The 18373-nt window shown below is 28.1% G+C and overlaps 1 protein-coding gene across 1 annotated transcript in view; it reads right to left on the bottom strand.

Moving 5' to 3' along the window:
* Positions 1 to 5022: 5022 nt before the first annotated feature.
* Positions 5023 to 18373, bottom strand: part of LOC113385912 (homeobox protein goosecoid-like) — a 30761-nt gene continuing 17410 nt past the window's right edge. The window contains exon 4 of the mRNA XM_026623733.1: positions 5023 to 5205. Coding sequence (XP_026479518.1) covers positions 5023 to 5205 — 183 coding nt within the window. The remainder of the gene's footprint in view (positions 5206 to 18373) is intronic.

An 18373-nucleotide genomic window follows, 5' to 3' on the forward strand; every position in this document is an offset into this window, starting at 1 on the left:
GTTTTTAAAAAAATACCAAAATAGATTAAAAATATAGAGCAATTAAACTAAATTATTTGCTATTGACATTTTTCTAAACACTTTAATAATAGCATTATAAATAATTTATTCCGATTAACATAATCCAAGGACGAACAGATCGTTTAGGCAGAGGGTGTTATTAAACTTATTGTTAATACATCCGCATTGTTATGATAACTGATCTATAATGACAGGTTTTTTTTGTATTTGAATTTTTGTCACGGCGTCTTGACCAAAAATTTCGTATAAAAGTCGGTCCGAAGGACGGCAGAAGCATCAGTCGATTCGTTGGCTATCCAGTTGATACATTTGCTAATTTAGTTTTGTGCACTGAAACTAAACAAAACCAATCATCATGTACAAATTGGTGAGTTTGAGAAATGAACTATCATTATATAACTTAATTTTCTATATAACAATCATCAAAGTACATATTTTCTTTGACACATATACATTTCAAATAACTTTTCATATTATTGTGTTTAATTCAATGTTATTATCAGAATTTTTAATCATTTTTTGCTTGTTCATTTCATAGTTTGTAATAAAATTATTTAAAGTAGTAGCTGTTTTTTCTGATATTTGAATCTCTATTTTTTTAAGTACTTTGTATCGTTGCAGTAAATCATCAACTCTAAAAATAAAAATAGTATCTTTATACGAAAATAATGTTATTCGTATCATTGCTGAACTAGTATTCTCCATATTTTATTATTTACTTTTAATTAAGGGGCACAACTAGTGTGAAATTTTCAAAAAATCGAATTTTCAATTTTTCCATATTTCAATAGGTTTAGAAATAACATACTAAAATTTTAAATCGATATCTTACATAGTTTTTTGAGTTACAGCCATTTAAAGAGTATATATATATAGTATATAGTATAACGACCATTTTATCTTTAAACGCGTTTTTCTCGAAACAGCATTTTCCGAATTTGCTGCAGCGATTACTCAAAAACAAATGATCCGATCACTATCAATTTATTTTTACATGTTCTATATATAGTTATCCGTAAAATGAACTATCGTTTTTTTGATCGGATCAAAAATCGAATTTTGGCAGTCCAAAAACGACCAAAATTTTGGGTAAAATTCGACTTTTTTTTAAAAAACGCCGTCATTTTGTCAATTTTTGATTTTTTTCTTTATCGTAGTTCATTTTACAGACAATATTATCTAGTTTAACGAGTTTTTTTTTAAAATTTCATCCACGAAGAAGGCCGGAATCACTGCAGCAGTGAAGGGCCTTTTTTTTGTCGCGCCGTCGGAGATCGACGATAACTTAAAAAATATTTAATTTTTTTCTTCAAAAATTTAACTATGTATTTTTAAAACATGTATAAATATATTCCTAAAATGGTGTAATGATTGATGTAGTAGTTTTTTTAATATTAATTCCCAAAAATCACCTTTTTTTAGGAGGTTACACTAGTTGTGCCCCTCAAATCAACAAAGAAACAATTTCTTTATCGAAAGTTAATATTCTTCTAGCTCATGCTACTTAAGACAAATAATGTTCTAGAATTGTTATTTAGAATTGTTTAACATGACGCTATCTTAACCCTTATTTACGCCAATATTAAAGGTATTCGTTTTATAATTTCACCTAACAATTAACTGTTAAAAACTATTCTTAGATTCTGAACTATTGTTTTAAAATAAAAGCGATCATATCTCTGTTATCAATTATTGTTTGCAGAATAATTTTGCGTTTTCTTTATATAAATATCATATTAGGGGCCGTTCAAGCACTTTAGGGGGCGGGGGGGTTATTGATTTGCTTATTTTGCCTATTTTTGGTAAGAAATTTGCTTACTTTTGATGACAAAGGGGAGGGGGAGGTAAATAATTGTAGTAAATCTGCTTACGTAATACTTGAACGATCCCTTATTCACTAATATAAAAATACAGTAGTTCTAATCATTTTATTTTTAACTTATTAATATATATTTATTATAAAAAAATAAATTAAATGTTAAAATTTGGAATTATTATAAAATTGTACATTAACCAATTTTTTTTGGCAAGTCATTTTCTTCACGCACATTTCGACAATGTACTAACCCTCATTGCAGACATAAATATACTTAATTAATTACAATATCAAGATGTCGGAACAAATAATGCAAGTTGCATCAAGTTTCATCGTTATAACAATGAAGAAATATAAAAAATTACTTATCCTTCCTGCAATATTTATCGGTGTGCTGTTTTGTTTATGTCAGATGCTCTTCGTTGTCTTCGCCGTCTTGGCCGTGGCTGCTGCCCAAGTCTACTACACGCCATACACCTCAAGCGTATACCGTAGCTCTCCTTACGTCTACAGCACTGGCTACGTTTCTCCTTACACCTATGGCTCAGCCCTTCCCTACGCTTACAGCTACTACCGATAAGATGGAAAAACAATTCTTGACGATTCTCAACTCTTTTGATGTTTTGTGATCTGATTTTCAAAAGTTTAATAATTTTCAAACGTATAAGTTTTTTTTAAATTTTAATTATGAATTTTGCTATTGTTATGTTTCTAAAGTTTATTGCAGTACTTTTCTTTTGTATTGTTTTGTTATGAAAATTTAATAAAGTAATTTTAGCTTAATTTATATATTTGTTTTCTTTAGAGCAGTGAAATGCTTTTGGTGTTCAAAGCAACATTAATTTAAAATATTTGTGAAAATAACTAGACTAAAAGTGTTGAAATAAATCTAAGATATTTAATTGATATCTTACCATTACATGAATTACGTTACTATGTAAAATATGTTTATTAATTTCGACAGATAGTTACTGATAAGTACAATCAGTTGTTTCATCTGAAAATTTGAATTCAATTAATATATTTAATATTTAGAAGAAATTTAATTTAAATCAATTTATTTCAAAAAATCTCAAAAATGACTGGTATGATGTGGATAGGATCCAATCTACGCTGTAATGTGATAAATTTTAAAAATTTATTAAGTGGGTATTAATTAATTATTATCTTATTATTAAATTAATGAGATACTTTGCATCCAAATACATACGCCATATTACGTAGGTACTTGGGATAATATTTATTTAATATAAAAGTCAAGAATGATATTTATTTCTATTATTTATAGAATAAAATGTTTATGTGTTCTATTTTTTTAACTTCTCGTAGGGTAAGTTATAGTAATCGCAAAAAAACGAAAATGAAAATTTTCATATATCTTTACCTTTCAGAGATTTCTGAACATTTTGGCATACCTTAGAAGAAAATGGATGTATGTGTGCGTGTGTGTATGTGTGTGTGTGCGTGTGTGTATGTGTGTTCGGATACAAATTTTCGTCGACGATTTTGGGAACACGGATGAAGCGATTTGAATAATTAAAAAAACATTCGATTCGTATTGACAAGGAGACGTGCTGATTAGTTTTCGGACGGCAGGTCTAGCCGTTCCGAAGATATGGGGCAAACGGTAACTCAGTTTTTAAGAGAACGGAGCGTCCGATTTGAATAATTCAAAAAACTTTTTACTTGAATGATTTAACTGATCAAATTTTCATGAAGGCGGTTTCGGAGATCTGGTGAAAAAAGTAAAAAAATGCCATCTGGCGGTCAAAAATTATCATTAGACATATGTACATCAAATTATCAGATATTTTATAGAGATTTCAACAATAAGTGTAAATATTGTTTGCATTTCTATGGGTTCCGTACCAATACTTATCCGTTAGACGTCGGCGCGGCGGTTAAAGCAGTACGATTGCTTCGAAAAAAAGTTCAGAATTTTCAAAATATTTCAAAATACACTTTTCTTCAAAAGGTTTTTTTTTTTCAAAAAAAGTAAATTTTTGTCAAAAATTTATTGTTTCTCAAAAATCTAATTTTTCAGAGTAATTTTTTTTAAAAAATGTTAATCTTTAAAAAAAAAAATTTTTTTGGTTCTAGCAATTTGCCTTAAGGCACGATGCCATGCGCCCCACTTGTTATTTGAACCTATTGCAATTAATTTTTTTTGTTCATTATTTTATATGATAGAAAATTATTGTTAAATCTTGTGTTTGAGATACAATCATTTATGATCGTTTATGAAACAGAAAAATCTATAAAATAAAAATGTCTTATTTTCTTGTTCAGCCATTTCATTTGTGTCATATAGTTTAAAAAAATGCACTGCTCTTATATCAGAAATAATTAAAGCTTAACTATTTATATTAGACTGTCGTGTAGATTTATTAAGCAACCCAATTTATCCTGAAATACAATTTTTAATATATTTCATAAACAGTTATTATGATTTTCATATTTTATTATACTTTTCATTTTGAAGTTATTTTACAATATTTTACATAAATAATATCATACAAATATTTATTAGTTTTAGTTACGTATTACGGAATATAGCTATTGATACTGTACTATTTTGATTATATGTGTTACAGATTATATTTCAATAACATCGGAATATGGGTATAATATTATTAAAATCGTTTGCCGAATGTAGTAAATTCAATTGAGGCGAATTATGAATGCGTTGCGAACAACCAATGTAGAAATATATTTTACACACAGATAATAACAGTAAAGGGTTTACTTGATTCGTTCGGGCATTAATTTACAAAATTAATTATCATAAACAGGATATAATCACATTGATATTATAAACAATATTATTAAAAGCTTTCTTCATATACATTAGTTTATAAAATAATCACATGTAGGTACCACACATTATTCTATTATGTGTATTAAGATTAATCAACATATTTACATTAATAAAGATAATAACTATATAAATATATGTCGTATTTTATGTTAAAAACATAAAAGTTTAAGTTTAATAAAATGCTTTAGATTTTTCAGAAATTGGAAAGATTTGTTCGCTAAATTTAAATTTTTAATTTTTAAACTTCTACTACATATGTAGTTACACTTTTTACGAAATTATTTAACCTAATGACTATATCACTAAACAGTCTATATATTTCATATATTACAAACATTTAACTATGTACAATTTCATATTTGTTTGTTTATGCGACTTCTAAACGATGATTCGTTATCGCTATATCCGCGCATAACGGCGGCCACGCTAAGCGGATGTTCTGCATTGCTTGGACATTTGCGGCTGCTGATTCTTCTTGCAATTTCCGCATCCGCTCTTGCTCTTCTCGCTTTTGCTTCCGCCACTTGGCGCGTCTATTTTTGAACCAGACCTGAAAAAAAATAAACAAAATTGTTAGTATTATTCTGCAAAATTTATTATCATCGAAATATGTTTAGTCTTTTGTAAGCTAACTATGTTCAAAAATAGAAAAGTGTAATAAAAAATTTACATAAGTATGTTTTAAAATGCTTTTTAAATTACGTCCAATTGCAATTATTGCAAAATATCATTTTTATTGAACATTTATTTAAAATTCGGAATGATCCAGCAATTTGCCTCATAAGGAGAACCTGTACGTTGCTCATTTGCTCCTCATGGTAGATTTTATGACCAAACTGATCGGGGTAAATCAAAGTTCTCAATTAATTTTTTGTCAGTATAGATAAAATAATATTCCTTTACAGTATTTTATTAGCCATATTGTTAGTAAATATAAGTATATTTGTGTAATATAGCATGGATATTATTAGATTTTGATTGTGTTTAGCATTTGCTGTTACAGAATAGGTGCTACTCTCAATACTCAATGATGATGTGAAAGATTGGCAATATTTGGGTATAACTATCTTATATTATGCGACATTAAAAATGTAGAAAGTTAAGAAAATTGAAATATATTTTGTAAACATAGAGTTTTTTTAATTTTATTATATTTTTAACAGCAATCAGAACTTTACGTCCTATGAACTGGTGGGCTGAAACTTCTCCTTACTTCGTATTTTTAGATGGTAACCTAGTATTTTTAGATGGTAACATAGTTGATGACTTTTGTTATTAGAATAATATAATAGGGCTGACTTTTTATTGGTGCAGGCAGCAAGCCGGGAAAGGGCTATTTTCACTTGAAAACATATTGCTATCTATATTTCCAAGTAAAAATCGTTTTTACTGCTGCCTGACATGACAACAGGCTGCTCGAAGTGGGTATCGGGACCTCTGAAACAAGTCCCGTCGCTCTTAACTGCTTACCTACGGGCGAGCCCTAAATATAGAGTTATAATATGATTATATTTGCTTTTCTATTCTAACATTTACCCAGGAAAAAGTTTTATCGGCCGGAAATTTGAAAATGCCCTTTTTAGTTATGTTTTTTAAATTCATAGTTTTTATATTAGTAAAGATATAACAAATATGATATGTATTAAAACTTTATATTGCTTCTAGCTTTAAATTTACTTTTAAACGAAAACAAATATTTGAAATATATTTTTATTTGAGAGTACCTTAAAGTAATTCGTTTTCACCTTGGTATGGATTACAAATCAATAAGGTACTAAAGACTCTGGTATACAAATTTTGTTTTACTTTTAAGCAAAAGTAACAATTCAAAAAACACGAATTTAAAAAAAATCAAATAACCGTGTTATCGATCCCGTTTATCTTATATTTATTCCCAGTTGAAACCAGAACCGACAAAAGCATCAAACACAAAACCCAATTTGTCTTCGCTTTTGTAAACTTGCACTTTTGTGTCGGCAGCAAAGGGTTGCAAAGGGTTTCTCCTAACGTTCTATTTAATTCTGGATAAATAATCGCCCAGTTTATTGGAAAGTTTAAACTCTTTTTCGACTTAACTACTCAAACATATTGTAATTTAATTTGCATCAAAACATTATAGGAATGGAAAATTGTTTGTTGATTTTGATGCTGGGGATGGCAATCGACAACACAATTGTTTTTTCTACCAGACAAAAAGTTTGATTTGTGAAGTTTCTATAAATTTTATAGAAAATGTTATCTAGAACTGTGGGAAGCCCGTGACAAGTAGATAAATATCTTTAAGACGACTGAAGAATTATTTAAATATGTGAATCTTTTTATTTAGTGTAGTGAAGTGTGAAGATCTTATTGATGTAGTTCATTCCGGCAACAAATTATCATTCATCAATGGTAAAAAAAATGTATTGAGAAAAATTTACATAGAGTTACCCAACGAAACATATAAACAATATAATCAGTCTTTGGTTTTCAATATTTTTTTTTTATTATGCTTCTACTATTTTCAAAATAAGTTAAAAATCGAGTAAAGCACTTGTGTGCAAGTATCACCTACTTTCAATTACATCTATACCAGTTCTTGTGAATAAGTGGCGGTATCCTTTGCAGGATTTTGCTTATATGCAAATTCACGGAGGATTTATTTCGAATAGAATCGCCGATGCACTGACCACAGAGAAAATGCATAGAAAAATCGTAACATCTTTTAGTCCGAAGTGTTCGTCTGTCCAACGGTAATATTCGATGTTCGCTTGCTTAAGAAATTTCAAGTGGAAGAATTCTTAGGCTTTGTTAAGTCGAGTGCGTAAATTGGTGGGCAGTCGGTATTTACTCTAGTTCACACCGCGTTTAAGAAAAAATACGTATTTCTATTCAAAAATCAAAGACTCATCCTATTTCTATGATTATATGTATACAAAGTTCAAACATCTCTTTTAAAGCGGCTTGTAACACAGTTTCAAATTCTGCACGCAATTAACAGTTTTAACGCTTCGTTCCACAAAATGTGGAGTTTTATGATGTATATATTTCAAGCGTGTAATACTATAGTGTTATATGGAAATACATAAATCTTTTGACTGATTCTTATAATACATAGATATATTATTCATTATTTTTCTGTTCAACTTTTTTAATAATACATTTTAAAATATTAAATAATGCTGTAAAAGTAAGTAAACTGATAAAATTGTGTGATTTCATTAATATAATTATTAATTAACGAACGAAAAAATGTGGGATACTGATTAGTACGCATAATAATAACTTTTAGTTATATAAAATAAATTAGCGTAACAATACTCATAAGTATTTTATACAATGTTAACAAATATTTAATTTTGACATATTAATAAGCGCTATAGAATATAAATATATTGGATGACTAATTTTCATTATTCACATGACATTCAATTATTTTTAATCATTAAAAATATTTAAAATTCCCTATAATTCCATTGAAATTAGGGCAATTACATTAAGTATTAAATTTCCATTTTTAGTTGGAGTATTATTTATTCAATGAAACATTTTGTTTAATAGAATTTTGCAATATGGTGGCATTATATTAATATTGTAGTTTTTAGAAATATCTGGATAAGAGCAAGAAAAGTAAGAATTTCAAATAACAAGTCATAGAAGTGTAAACTCAATGTATCTTTCAAGTACACGTCGGCTTTTTTATGAGGGATTAAATGTTTAAAAGCCAGGACCACACGCTGCGCTTTAGACTTATGAACGAAAATCGTTTTTCTCGTTCATTGAGCAATATCAATGGTAGACAAATGTAGTTCAGGCCACACTTAATACAAACAGTTATGATTAAATAAAAAAATTATAGAATGCAATCAATTTGTCTTGAGAAAATCTTTTCTAATATGTCTCAATTTTTTTCTATAAAACAATATGTATGTAGATACTTCATCTTACTAGTTAAAAACCATATTTCTGTAAATAGATGCAAATAGTAACTAGGGGGCGCATGGCATCGTGCCTTAAGACAAATTGCTTGAACTTCCCGTACCAAAAATTATTTTTTTTTAAAAAAGATTAACATTTTTGAAAAAAATTAGATTTTTAGAAACTATAAATTTTTGACAAAAATTTACTTTCTTTGAAAAAAGAATTTTTGAGGAAAAATTTATTTTGAAATATTTTTGAAATTCTGAACTTTTTTTCAAAGCAATTGTACTGCTTTAACTACATAGAGACGAAATATAAAGCGCGTAAGCGTCTAACAGATAAATATTGGTACGGAACTCATAGGAATGTAAACAAAATTTATACTCATTGTTAAAATCTCTATAAAATATCTGATAATTTGATGTGCATATGTCTAATGATCATTTTTGACTTCCAAATGGTATTTTTTTTTACTTTTTTTACTAGATAGCACTTTTTGCCCCATATCTTCGGAACGGCTAGACCTGCTTTTGCCAAAAACTAATCAGCACGTCTTCTTATCAATACGAATCGAATGTTTTTTAAATTATTTAAATAGCTTCATTCGTGTTCCCGAAATCGTCGACGAAAATTTGTATCCGAACACACACACACACATACACGCACACACACACACTCATAAACACATACATCCATTTTTTCTAAGGTATGCCAAAGTGTTCAGAAGGTTTTGAAACGTAAAGATATATAAAAATTTTCATTTTCGATTTATTGCGATTACTATAACTTGCCCTACGGGAAGTTAATAATTATTACATTTTCCAGTAAACAGAAATATGTGAAATACAAGACTTTTTTAAAGAAAAGTATTCAACAGTTATTTCTAATCTTATTGTCAACAAAATTTCGATATATTTTATTAAAAATTATGTAATTCGAACCTGGATTAATTACTTTTGTAATTCAATATTACTACTTGGTTGCCCAAAATGTAAAATTCGAAATGCAATTCTGTAACTGTAAGTGAATGAGATAATATTTGCTTTGTGCGTCATTTTCGAGGCTGGGGCGTCGTGTGTCCGCAGGCATTGCGTTTCCGTCGGAACGCCTCGACACTGATGTATGCAAATAGATGTGCTTCCGGTAGCACCAAGCCAAGACCCACAGCAAACTAAAGCCATCATATTGCAAAACTCTTCAGTCAGAAGTTATCATGTACTAATTATACTTAAAAGTAGCAAGTTGTTTGATAAATAATATGAGTTCAATACGATGCAATCCGGGATTAATTTTATTACATATTAATTAATTGTTTTACTTATTTTATATTTCACACTATTTTTACTGTCATATGTTCTGTATTTCTATTCTCTATTTTTTAACCAACATATTTATTAAGGGGGTTGTTTGGTTTTTATTTTTTTTTCGATTTTGAGATTTTTTGATATTATGAAAGCTAAAAACCTTAGAACTATTTAAAAAAAAAATCATCTCAATATCTATTTTTTTGACGAAGTTATAGATATATATATCTCTATATGTATAATATTCTGACACCGTTTTTTCATCGCTCCGCGAGCTATTATATGCCAGCTGCTCTCCTTTTCAGTATAATACCTCATGCTCATTACCTTTTTAATGTGTCAGCATCTTTGAACACCATGGTGTATTTAGTACATTAAATTAAATGGTGTATTTAGTACAATATATTAAAAACTTTAAATACGTTTTTCTCAAATTGACTTTTTTCAATGCGGTGCCACAAATTAATAAAAAACTACAAGTCGGACCGACTCGCATTTTTTTTTTTAATTTGTTCACTACTGCAATACCTAGTCCCCCTACCTCAAACAACTTGATAACATTACGCAAAAATTTTTTGCAAAGCTTCTCGCCCCCAAAAAAGGCCTTTTTTAACACTTTTTTTTTAAATAGCTGCCATTTTTTTCCTTCTTGCTTTTTTTCTTTCATCCTGATAGGGGGACTGGATTCAAACTTCTTCTTCAACGTAGTTTCTTTTTTTTTGTTTCGGGCGATGCGATTCGGATTTATCTGTGGCACCGCAAAAAAGATCGATTTTGCAAGGCCGACTTTGGCGCCTCGTGGTTAAAAAATGACGGCGAAAAAAAAAGAAGAAAATTACGTAATATTCTATGATTTTGCAATTTTTATTTAAAAAAAGCATGTTTCTATGATAAATACATTTCGAGAAAAACAAAAACAAATACCTTGCATTTTTTGTAAAAAAATGAACAATCCTCTTAATCCTGAATGAACTTTTTAAGAATACTGAATGAATGTTGTATTGAAGCTTTTAAATATGACATATGTAACATAATTTTATTTGCAATGGTTTTTATAAATATAGTAGTAAAATTAATAAATCACCTTTATTTAAGGAGAGCATGAGCAATGTATTATTTGATTCATGTTAAAACACATTTTTAATAATTGTAAAGAAAGGATTTAAGAAATTAACATAGATTATAATAAATAAATTAAAATATTAAACAAAAGTGTCATACAATTCACAAATACTTTATATAAGATTTAGTAGGTATCAAAGCATTAAGGAGTTAAATATTTTGATTTCAAATTTTTTGATAAAATTGGTAATAGTGTGCTTATGGAGAGAATTATTATGTATCTTTTATTTACAAATCTATCAAACATAACCATATTTGCGGAGTCTGATAGAAAATTTTACTATTTCACTTTTATAAGGGAGTGATTAATTATTAGCAAAATTACTATCCGGATGAAACGGAATATTCGATAAATTTATAACAAAGTTTTCTAGTGGATTAGTTATTTATTTATTTTGATTTAAAATAGAATCATCGTTGCCGATGCCACAAATGTTGCAATACACTGCTATGTTCAATGGTATAATTTAAAAGATTTTTAGACTCATTAGTATTTGTCGCATATTAGCATTTGAATGTTTCATATTGCGTTTTTCAAATGCTTTCAATCGGTCAAAATCCTTGGCTGAGGTTGGCATTTTTGTTGGCAATAGTGCTCATCTTTTTAGCAATCTATTCTTGGTGTCAGACAAAATAGGTACAAGTTTTGTTTCATGATGATCTGTATGCTATGTGACTAGCATCTGATTCTAGACTTTGCTTGCGTCAGAAAGACGCGACGTAGCACCTAATTGTTTGGCAATTTCATTCTGAGAAACGAGATGAAGATTTTTGAAATAGACATCAAATAATATATTAGGAATAATAGACGGATGTTGTTGCTTTGAATTAAAATAAGTTTGCATATTTTGAAAGAGTATAGACACATTAATATTTTGAGTTATTGTTTATAATTTGATGCTTATATCTGAACCTATGAATCATGAAAGTGTAAATAGAGAAACATTACTTGTGTTTATAGATTTTGATGCTTTGTTGATGTGATTCATATCGCAAATATGAGTAACAACTTGCATGATAAACTATCAATATACAAAATATATGAGTAAATACTAGATTACTATAGTGTATGTCCTGAATTTTATAAAACACTATATTCTGAATTTTTTTTTTGTTTTTTCGGTGTTTATATGTGTTTCATGCGTTAATTGTTATAATTACATGAATCTAAAATAAAAAATATATCAAAATATATAATGCACATTACGGAGAAATATATCCAAATCACTGTTAAATATTTCATGTTTCACAGTATATTCCATATTTTGAATTATTTTTCCTTTATATATATTATATTCTTTAATAATATTTTAATAAATGTAAACACAAGTGAACAACTATATAAATGTAATTAAATAATGCGGCTTTACACCATCCCTAAACTATGGTATTTTGTTTATATAGCGAGAGTATCACTTTAGGCTATCAATTGAAGGGGCGAAACTAGGCTCATACGTGCTTTTAGCGACTAAAGATTTGAAGATAGGGAAGTAATGGATTATTCTGGTTTTTGCAGAAGTACAAATTATAAAATGTTCATGTTTGAATTCCAATGCGATAACATTCATAGAACTTATGTTTCTCTTATATATTATAGTATATTGTTATTCAATATTAAATTTTTCAGAAACGGCATATATTTTTATATGTGAACTTAAACATTCTTTATTATTGACCCCAATATATTTTTAAAAGATTATTAAAATATTTGTTTAAGGCATAATATAATTTCTATAAAATGTTATTTTACGTTATTTTCTGTTTATGCCTTAAGTTCTGTTGTTAAAAATAATAAAGAAAAACGACTTATAATAAAATTTTGGCGTTATTTAGTGTACTTACAGTTAGTATTTGTTAACTCAAGTAAATTTTGTAAAGTTCTACAAATGTTTTAATAATATATGAATATAAAAGGGATCATATGCTTATATTAGATTCTTATTAATTTATATATTTTGACAATTGCACGGTATACAGTTAAATTACCATTGATGACTCAAGTTTATTCTATAAGTTTAATAAGACAATGCATCAAAGATATAAATTACTTTTGATTTTTTCGGTTAATCTTCTGAATATATAATCAACATTTCTGAAGAGTTCATAATGGTTTAACAAAAATAAACTTAATGATTTATAAAACAGTTGATTTATGTTTCAGTTTGAACATACTATCCCTAAAACTTAGTCATGAATCAATTGTTCATCGACCTAGCCCGAGCGCGTTCGTCTCCTGCCCTATACGCGCCCAGCGTGCCCGCAAGGCGAAAACTGTTCGGCTGGCGGAGGAAATCTGCTGTAATTGAAACAAAATAATGCGATAATACGCCCGGACTTGAATACATACAGCATAGACGACGGCTGCCGCTTACTCTAATTTACCTTAAACTAGCCTATGGGCCTCTGTAATACCAAGATATGATTAAATTTCATTAGCAACATAAACAAGAAATTAGGACGCAGGATGCTGTCTGTCTACTGGCGTTGCTTTGATAATTATGTGCAATTGCGAATAAAATGATCATGAAACGTAATTGATAAAAATTGTAGACGTCTTTTTTGGCATTTTTTTGTTCTATAAAAAATACCAAACCTCAAACCGCAGAAATAATACGTATTGTTTTCCTTAATAATCGGACTTAACATCAACCACTTTATTTCATTCTGGTGAATTCAAGTAATAATTTGATCAAATTTAAGGAATTCTAAAATCACAAACACAAATTTGCATTAGTAGAAAAATTAATTGGAATATACATGATCTTATTTTAAAAGTAATTTTACAACAAGTCATAGTAATGTGGTTTCGAATATCTATTTGCCAAGTCATTTATGTTTTACGATATATTAATCGATTCCTAACAATCTCATCGCTCATTAAATTGATTTCTAATCAAATGTAGCTAAATAAAATTGTAATAAATAAGTTGCCAATTTACGGTCAACGATCTGGATTCGATATGTTTGTATAACTAAAATGTGAAAATATTGAAATTTGGCGTGAAGCCAATATCTTGTGTGAATGGGATTTTAAGTTAGTAAAAATTTAAAATGATCATTATGCATACGTTGCTTGTTTCGCCTGGATCGTAATCTATAAAATTAGAGTTGTTTGATAATTATGCTTTTAGTACATAATAAATATTATATTATAAACGTCAGTTGATTCTACATCACTTCTGTTCATCATTAATGGGAATAACGATATAACTTTTATTTCAATTTTTGGTAGTCAAATTTACGCATTCGAATCATTTAGCATTAAATTATTGACGAACATGTGAATTAATATTTTTGTTTCCAAAATATATCACCTTTTTACAATTTGTTGCATTATGTAAGTAATATTTTATGTCTATTTCCACTTTTGTTATAGTAGGTAGGTACTACTTTACTTTTCTCAATGGCAGGGCAGAGTCATATATTTTTTATAATTTAAACTATATTCTATCATAAATCCATAAAAATATTTTTCTTATTTTCAAATCAAAATATTTGCGTGCGTTCTAAAATGGCGCGCTATATAAACGCGGCCCTTCAAGTTACAGCTTGCCCCCTTACTTAAACAATTTAGACAAAATCTAAATATTATTTTTTCTGATATCAAGCACGATTTCTTCTCTCTCTTTTAATAGTAAAGAAAAAATCACAACGCTTAGACAAATGATGCGGTAAGATATTTTTCTCTGGTTTGTTTTGAAAATATCTGATTTGGTTCATCCCTCCAAGAAAAGTCCACAATGTTTTATTTGCACAGAACGATGAACGGTTTTGTTCTGAGTAATTGGGGTTTATTCAACGATTAATTATTCTAATGGTGTCAACTGCTATAGGTTAAATACTTACAAAAGATTCTCGATTTTTAATTGAATTCATATTTCAGTTTTTAAAAATAATCGATGTTTTTCAGAAATTCTTTGTTAAAACTTAAAGGTCTTTTTAATATTATAAAATTTTATTTATAAATATAATACGGAGTGCAAATATCTTCAAATTTTAATTTTCTATTAATTACTGAATAATACTGAAACTACTGGCGATAAGTATGCTTTTTACGTAAAGAGTAAAGGTATTAAACTTGAAATTCGCATCAAAAGGTAATTATCTATTTTTTATTTTTAACAGTTACATCCCTGTAAGCTTTGTGCTTTGCAATTATATATAGTTTCTTGTGTTTGCCGAATGCTGATAGAAAGCATTTTCCTATCAGCAATCTCATGTTAGAAATACATTATGAACCTAATGAATAAACTCAAGTTGTTGTACCAAAATACCGTTAATTAAATTATTTTTCCGTGAATTAGTTTAACTTTATATTAGTCTTGGTTACAGATATTTATTTGTATAAAATTAACTGAAATTTCGGCATATCTTACAACTATTACTACTATTATTATATTTTCTATTAAAATCTTAGATACGGTCTTCACCACTACGAGGTACAAGAATCTTTGTCGCATGCTCCACCGTACCGCGTTCTCTTGCATTATTAAATCATCTAATTTCCAAAGTTCGCTAGGCAAAGATGTTGAGCAGTTAATTTGTTCATCTGATTGTACCCCCAAGAACTTGAGGTTCATTTCTTATTCAACCCAGGAGACGCAGGGTGGGCTCAGATACCACTCCCGGTTGCATTGTGTTCCTTACCCTCGAGCCAGGAATAAGGTCTTTCCTGTACTAAGATTATAAGGTCCCAAATTGGCCGAAGGCTTTGTCACCATGTCTAAACTTTGAAGCTCAAGGAATAATGCGACACAATAGGTTGTTTGATATTGTTTAAATGTTAAGTTTGTTTTGGGAGTTTAAATGGCCAACGGAGACTGTCTTTTCATTGTACGTCACATTTCCTTTCCTTTTGGAAACGTTACAATTATTTAGTAATATAGCTGCATATTTTAATTGTCTTATAACAATTATGGTAAAGTATTTTTCTAGTCTTTTTGTTACTAACAAACATTTGATTTATCTTTATAGTCTCTGAACATGTAATGTAATTAACTTTTCCTAGCATAAGTTATTTAAACTTTTAACTCATAAATTATGAAAATTGTTTTATTATTTCAAAACTCTCTCAAACGGAAAATATTTTTTTCAAAACATACACTGCTTTAGCAGCGCGGATATAAAACATGAAGTTCAAATAGGGACAATGAATATGCGTATGTAGCGAGTGTAAATAAAGCGCACAGATGGATATGAAAAATGGCCAAAACGGCAATAAAAGTGCAAAATACAGAACGGACTCGAAAAATCTCGTTAAAAGTAAACAATAAGAACAAAGTAAAAATTACAGAAAAACGCGAGTGCATGTGTATAAATGATTTTTGTATTTGTAATGCTAATTAAAACGAATAAACTTTTTTCACTTATTTTGTAATGTACTTGCCAAAGCATGTGTTATATGAATACTGGCAAAGAATTAATTAGTTCCTTTGTTTATGCTATTATATTATTTTAATACTTTGAATTTTTGAACAGATTTCGAATTAAATATTGTCAAGAAGTTTGATTTAGCATTTAATTTCCTATTTGTATAATATAGTTTAATATATGTGATAACAAGATATTAACATATGTACGAAGTGTTTATGTAAATAGAACACTTCATTTTTATATACCATAGTGAAATACTTCAATTTTCATGCATTTTATGCTATTTTAGTCAACGTTTTTAAAATTACTTGTGAAAAAACGTTAATGAATCCTTTTTGTTTTTAAGGAAGGTGTTAGAAAATCATACGTATTATTGAATTTTAGCGAGCTTTCTGAGCTTTTGAAATCATTTTAAATAGATGGTAAAGTGCATTTTACCTAGTTTGGTATTTTAAATCAATTTAAAAGTTTTACAAGCTAAATAACTTCTCATTTTTATTTAATAGAATTGAATTTGGACAGTGGTTAATATAGATAGACCATAGGTTCATAGGTAAACTATTTTGTGTCGTGGACACCTTGACTTTGCCATGGACATGAACAACTTATTAAACGTTTCATATGTACCATTTAGGGTTTATACAAAAACCGACATTTCAGAAAACCGGTTTTCGAATTTTAATTTTACTAAAAAACCGGTTTTCGAATTTTATATAAAAAAATTTTTGCTCGAATATTCTGTAATTTATCCGCAAATTTAGTGTAATTTAGAGCATAATTTGACTGAATTCATTTATTGTTTAATTTTATGGATAGTAAACAAAATTACTTTAATTTTAATTAGTAGAACTAAAAAATAATAGTTTATCTTGATTAAATAACTTTGAAAATAATCATTCGTTATTCATGCATCATTTTAAAAATGAAAATATTTTTATGATAGTAAAAGGAAATTTTTCGAATAAATAAAAATAATACATTTTTAAATAAAAAAAATCATTAAATTAAAATAAAATAAAAAAATATTAGATACATGTTAATACATACTTGTTAATATCAATTATAGTTTTAAAAACAATTAAGCTAAACTCGGGTAATTTCTGTTCCGAGCAATTTTAATTAATTAATTTTAAACATTCTAATTGTTTTTTTTTTTTGTTTAATAAAATATGATTTCAAAAAAACTGAGAACGTCTATCGAATTGCTACTTAGACGTGTTTTTTGTTTACTCACAAAATTTTTTGAAATAGAAAATACTCCCATACTTGCGACCAAATTATGCTTACTTGTTTTTTAAAGCCTGATATAATAAGTTTTTTGTTCTTTGTGGCTTCTAGAGTTTAAAACTCTTTTTTTAAGTTAGAGTAGAGGTAGTTACTTCCTCAAGAAGAAGTCACACTGATTTAAATTAATATATACACTTGTATAAAAATCTAAATTAATATATACAAAACCTTTCTAGGAATCATTGCAGACTGATAAGATATGAAATGCTATTGAACCGATATGATTTCAAGAATCAAAACGCTTTCATCTATATTTTATATTCGGTTATATTTGTCCTTTTCCACATATACAGTAAAAACCGACTTTTTTCGCAAAAAACGGTTCTTGAATTCCATAATTTTCGCCAAAAAAAACGGTTGTTAAAACCGGTTTTTGATAACCGACAAACCCTAGTACCGTTGTGGAAATCACTGATATAGACAGATAAATGATGATCAATTAGCAACATTTATTATAGATGTGTTTAATATAGATTTTAAGAAAAAACTGGATTTGAATGACGAATGAATTTCTATTATAAACATTAATTATTTACAACAGTGTTTTGTTATTGGACTGTATAAAAAATCCAGATACTATATATAAGTTTTATTACTATCGACAATTTCCATTTTCCACAAGTTCGTGTACCAGTATTTTATACGATAAATAATCTGGTTTTATTAAAACTTTTAAATTAATCTAAAAATCCACTTTTTCGCCGGCGCAGCGTATGCAAATCGCGCTCTGCA

Source organism: Ctenocephalides felis, unplaced genomic scaffold, assembly GCF_003426905.1.
Source record: "Ctenocephalides felis isolate EL2017-DRISC unplaced genomic scaffold, ASM342690v1 CF-g0.4_SCAFFOLD_03571, whole genome shotgun sequence".
Classification (NCBI taxonomy): Eukaryota; Metazoa; Arthropoda; class Insecta; order Siphonaptera; family Pulicidae; genus Ctenocephalides; species Ctenocephalides felis.